The following is a 5,655-nucleotide window of genomic DNA, read 5'->3' as shown; positions in this document are numbered from 1 at the left end:
TTTCTGTGGTCTTTTGCATGTGTAATCGGCAGTCCTATAGATTCGAAAGGTATACAAAACTACAATTCGCGAATGATAATTTGAATTTTTATTTCAGAATTACTTATTTCCGCGAATCAGTAATATCCCCCTTACAATTACTCCATTAAAGCTGAGAAAATTTTGTAACCTGCGATCAGAATCGATTTTCGTTTCGCTTGGTAACTATGCCCGAGATCAAATTTAGGCATATGCGGTCGATAAATGCGTGGTTACCCCAGTTTTGTTTTTGGATTACAATAGTCCTTGCTCAGTAAGATCTGCTTTTCCTGTATAGATCGTAGAACAAGTTTGTAACTTAACTTGACTATAGATATGTATACCTTTAGGTTATTTCACTTTTTATACATCTTTTACTCGGCAATAACTTTATACAGTTTTATTTTTAGTTCAGTGATTATTCATTTTTTTTTTTAATAGTTTATACGCAATATTTTTAAATTGTATTTGTTTAGTTTAATTGTAATGCGCATTTGAAACCTACACGTTGATATTTAAGCAATATAAATTAATGATAGCCATAAACTGCTGAAATACCTAAATATTAGGAGGCACACACAGTCCACGGCCAATTCTTATTAGGAGCGGAGAAGACGGTTGAACCCGCAATCAAGCTCTTGATTTTTGAGAAGGTCTACAGTCGTAAGCTAATGACGTTCGGAAAGCGCAAGATTCACTGAAGGCAATAATGAGCGGTTCGTTATATCATCATTCTAATTCAATCAGTACTTCCTTTATTCCAGTCATTATTCCAAGAAAACGTCATTAAAAACGCTTTGGTGTTTTTTTTTTCTTTTGCATAGCCTTGGCGGAAGTTTCGACTTTGATGTCTTTATATATATCGTACGTTGACTAGGAGTAACGATCGGAAGTTTGGTCACCTTTACACGTCAAGAAATATTACTTAGCAGGAACTCATTCATTGTATTTGTGAAGATTTTATTACAACTGCATTATTACGAAGATCGTTTAAAAAGTCCAAGAACACTTTCGTTCGAAACCGAGTGCTTCCTATTTGATCATGCGTTTTTGTATTGAGTTCTGAATGGGTTTTTAATTAAACTTTCATAATAATGACGTCATATATGGTGAATCAGATCAGACGCTCGAACGAGGCTAAGAATTTATGCTTGGGATTACCCGGGCTTTATTACACGGAATGCCCGCAGGGCATGACGTGTCTAGGTTTCGGTCGGGTATCTTTTTCTTCATCGGTGTCATAAATGTGCACATTAATTACACGGAATGCCCGCAGGGCATGACGTGTCTAGGTTTCGGTCGGGTATCTTTTTCTTCATCGGTGTCATAAATGTGCACATTAATTTATGCATTAAACTCTGTCCTCCCCTAGTAAGGATATATTGTTCTGATTGTCTTCAACAGAAGCGGCCCAATCAAAATCTATTTTTCAGGCACATATCACGAGAGAGGGGACCCACTCATCACTTCTGTGTGACGTCAAATCATCATTTGATTTATTCATTAAAACTAGATTAAATTCTTCCCTCTCCCAGAAGGGATCTATTATTTTGATTGTCTTGAACAAAAGCGGCCCAATCAAACTCCATTATCTGCGCGTATATCACGAGGGAGGGGACCCACTCATCTCTACTTGTGTGACGTCAAAGCAAATCATCATTTGGAAAAGTTGTTTTCGTTCAATGGCGGCCACATGTCTGAATTTAAGACTCCGGATCTGCCGTTTTCAGAGAGAAAACCAACCTTTTTCAAGCAGTAAATCGAAATAATAACTTCTAGGTAGTACTCGACAGTTGAAACGGCGGAAATTGGGAGAGTTCACAGCAAAGAAAATCCGCTTTAAAAAACAGATCGAATGATCAACGCGAACTGATTAGAGCTAGAGGAGGCCAGACCAGTTCAGCGGGGTCATGACGTTATTGCATAGTTATTTCTGGTATGATTCCTAGTAACACAACGATAAGTATCACGCAATATATCTGAATAAAACCATTCAGACAATTATTTCAATGGCCAAGGGAGGATATTTTTTAAATATCTGTGAAACATACAATGGGGAATAATTGGGGCTACATTAAGCATTCCGTGTCATGCCATTAGAGGGGCATCTTGTTTATGCATTAAACTCTGTCCTCCCCTAGTAAGGATATATTGTTCTGATTGTCTTCAACAGAAGCGGCCCAATCAAAATCTATTTTTCAGGCACATATCACGAGAGAGGGGACCCACTCATCACTTCTGTGTGACGTCAAATCATCATTTGATTTATTCATTAAAACTAGATTAAATTCTTCCCTCTCCCAAAAGGGATCTATTGTTTTGATTGTCTTGAACAAAAGCGGCCCAATCAAACTCCATTATCTGCGCGTATATCACGAGGGAGGGGACCCACTCATCTCTACTTGTGTGACGTCAAAGCAAATCATCATTTGGAAAAATTGTTTTCGTTCAATGGCGGCCACATGTCTGAATTTAAGACTCCGGATCTGCCGTTTTCAGAGAGAAAACCAACCTTTTTCAAGCAGTAAATCGAAATAATAACTTCTAGGTAGTACTCGGCCGTTGAAACGGCGGAAATTGGGAGAGTTCACAGCAAAGAAAATCCGCTTTAAGGCCAGACCAGTTCAGCGGGGTCATGACGTTGTTGCATAGTTATTTCTGGTATGATTCCTAGTAACACAACGATAAGTATCACGCAATATATCTGAATAAAACCATTCAGACAATTATTTCAATGGCCAAGGGAGGATATTTTTTAAATATCTGCGAAACATACAATGGGGAATAATTGGGGCTACATTAAGCATTCCGTGTAGTGCCATTAGAGGGGCATCTTGTTTAAAGTAAGTAGAAATGTGGAATTTTGAGCATTAGCAGTTAGATTGATTCCAAGGCATAGTAGCAGCTTTTTAGTTCAGTGTGAGGAAATTTTCAGTGGCACTGCTGTTAGGTATCAGTTGTCAGTTTGTATTAACACGTATAGCGGAAATGAAAATGAAACTGAAGTTTGCGGTTGAAGGGGTTTTTCCCGCCTGTAAGTACTTCCGGTTGCGTGATGAGACGCCTTCAGGCTAGCGTGACTCTGTAATGACTCAACGACTCATGGCGGGCATCGACACTGAAAGTTGTCCGCAAAACGACAACAATAGACCACCAGAGCTCAGCATTATCATTCCAAAGTTAAGCGAAGTTAATGTAATCACAAAAGTCTGGAAAGATGTTGAGATACAGGTAGACATCCTGCTCCTAGTGGTAAAGGAATGCGACTTTCTATGCTGTTACTATTATTTGAGAAATGTCTTCAGAAGCTACATCAAAAATCTTGGATATGTATACTTTGGTGATGTGGGTGAAAGCCGGGGAAGCAAACTGAAAATCGCTTTGACCATGTGCGCGCAAGTTGGAGGTACCGTGATCGTTCTGCCGAAAGCTTTTGAAATATTACGACCAAGAGCAGTTTTTTGTGTCGGTTCTTGCGCTGCCCTTCATCGCGATAAAACCAAACTAGGAGACGTGGTGATTTCAGCAACGTTAACCACATATGCACCACAAAGAGTAACAGCAGATGGAGTCGAGAAGCGTGGTTATACAACTCCAGTAAGCGGGGATATTTCTGCTCTCATCACAACAGCCGCCTTTGGTTGGCAACCACCGCTGAAGGACCCGGAAGTGAGAGAAGTGAAAGTGCATTGCAAAGGTGAATTTCTGAGCGGACCAGAAGAAGTTGAATCGGTCTGGCGACGAGATGAGCTTGTCGGTTTATATCCCAATGCCCTCGCAATTGAAATGGATGGGGATGGTAAGTTTTGGAGTGTATTATTTTGCCTTCTCAAAAAGGTTCTTCACTCTGTAGCGATATATTAGGTCCTCAACTAGAAAAAAAATCAAGGAAGAACGTATCTTGTACACTGTTCATCCAGCAGAAAGAAGATATAGCTAGGTATAAAAAGGTTTCTCTATAAATTGCCGTAAAAAACTAAGTTAACTTTTCCAGTTTTAATAGACCTCAGACATTTTGCGTTAGTTACATGACGTGGTTGACGCAATCCTAGTGTCACGCAACAGAAGCAACACCAATGTTAGCAAACCAGGCTACGAGAAATACAAAATATTTCCACATGGCCCGAACAGAACTGTCGTGTATCTTTTGTAGCAAGAGCATTTTGGAAGGAGGAGAAATGCCGTGGAAACAGGTTCTACAGTTACTTTCAAATTTTCCTTTCCGACTCATGTTTCTGACGTTTGGGTTGTTCTTTGTCCTTCTCACAGGTGTTTTTACAGCGGCACATAATCTGAAAACAGAATGGGTTGTGATCAAAGGCATCTCTGGTTATGCAGATAGCAGTGCCTCGTTAACTGAAGACTGGATACCTTTTGCTAGTGCGATGGCAGCTTCCCTTGTGAACAAAATGCTTAGTGAGCCCATGGTATTTGAACAGTGGCCTCATTACCAAAGTAGAGACGCCAACACCAGTGAAGGTATTAATCGGTGCAGTTTGAACTGAGTGGAGTGCAATTTGGTCTGAAATCATAATGCGTGATTTTAAAATCGAACGAGTGCACAACGCAAGTTCGATTTGAAAACATGATTTCAAACCAAAATTGCACGACACGAAGTTCAATTACCACTTTATTACACTCATTTTGAAATAACACCGTTTCTAGTTTTTTGTCAAATAAATATTAAAATTTATTTTATTAATTTATTTATTTATTCATTTTCATTTTGATGGGATAAAAAAGGATGTGATTTAGAGCAAAAAGTAGTGCAATTTGTGAATAAATCGCACTGTTGAGATTTCAAAATGGGTGTAATAAATGGTTAAAGAAACTATGTATTTAACTGTACAGCTGTGTATAATTTGTGGTACTAAACTAATGTCTCAGTGAGGAGCCCATTACCCGAAGTGTTCATCTTAAAGATCATGTCATACTGTTTTCAGTGCCTTATTTAGTTTACTGAAGTTCCCAAAATCCAGTCTCCCACTAGAGCCTTTAATACTAACGGGTCTCAAGCTTTGCATAATTCTCATGAGAACCAAATGTAACTTTTCGCAGGAAATACAAAAATAGACCGATCTGTGAAACCCAGGGAGGGGGGTACTCCCCTATATAAGCTATATGGGCATGTGCTGCCCCAAAAGGTATGGTTTTTGAGCTATTTTGGTCTGAAAATGGGTATAGATTTTGACCGTTATGGCCTTAAATTTTTGTCTTTTTAATATCATTCGAAAATGCTTAAACAATATGTTGACTTCGCTTGGACAAGGTAATGGATTTGCAAACCAAAAACAACTTTCAAAAACCAGGTCTGAAAAGGGTGTGGATTTTAGACGCCAGGTCTGAAAATGGGTGTGGAAAAATGGCATGTTTTGGTCTGAAAGAGGGTCAGGATTTGAAGAACTGGGCAGCACACCCATACAGAGAATTCCAAGGAGTAACTCCCCTTCCCCCTTCCCCCCTCCCCCGGCTGTGAAAACGCCGCAGTAAAAGGCCTAGTATGGCAGTTGTATATGCTCCTAGTAATGGGCTCCTGTCTCAGTCAATTCTAAGCTTGATCAATCCAATCCCACCTACCCTTCCCCAGGGCATTTGACTTATTAAAATTTGATAAATCATTAGTTTTGCTATTTGATG

General features: G+C 39.4%; 1 protein-coding gene across 1 annotated transcript in view; it reads left to right on the top strand.

The window, feature by feature from the left end:
- Nucleotides 1-3,053: 3,053 nt before the first annotated feature.
- Nucleotides 3,054-5,655, top strand: part of LOC146473357 (uncharacterized) — a 6,498-nt gene continuing 3,896 nt past the window's right edge. The window contains exons 1-2 of the mRNA XM_085118582.1: nucleotides 3,054-3,817; nucleotides 4,288-4,497. Coding sequence (XP_084974708.1) covers nucleotides 3,106-3,817; nucleotides 4,288-4,497 — 922 coding nt within the window. The 5' untranslated portion in view covers nucleotides 3,054-3,105. The remainder of the gene's footprint in view (nucleotides 3,818-4,287; nucleotides 4,498-5,655) is intronic.

The sequence above is a fragment of the Pavona decussata genome, unplaced genomic scaffold, assembly GCF_977016875.1.
Source record: "Pavona decussata unplaced genomic scaffold, jaPavDecu1.1 SCAFFOLD_94, whole genome shotgun sequence".
NCBI lineage: Eukaryota > Metazoa > Cnidaria > Anthozoa > Scleractinia > Agariciidae > Pavona > Pavona decussata.
The sequence above is the reverse complement of the archived record's forward strand: the minus strand, read 5'-3'. Positions and strand labels throughout refer to the sequence as shown.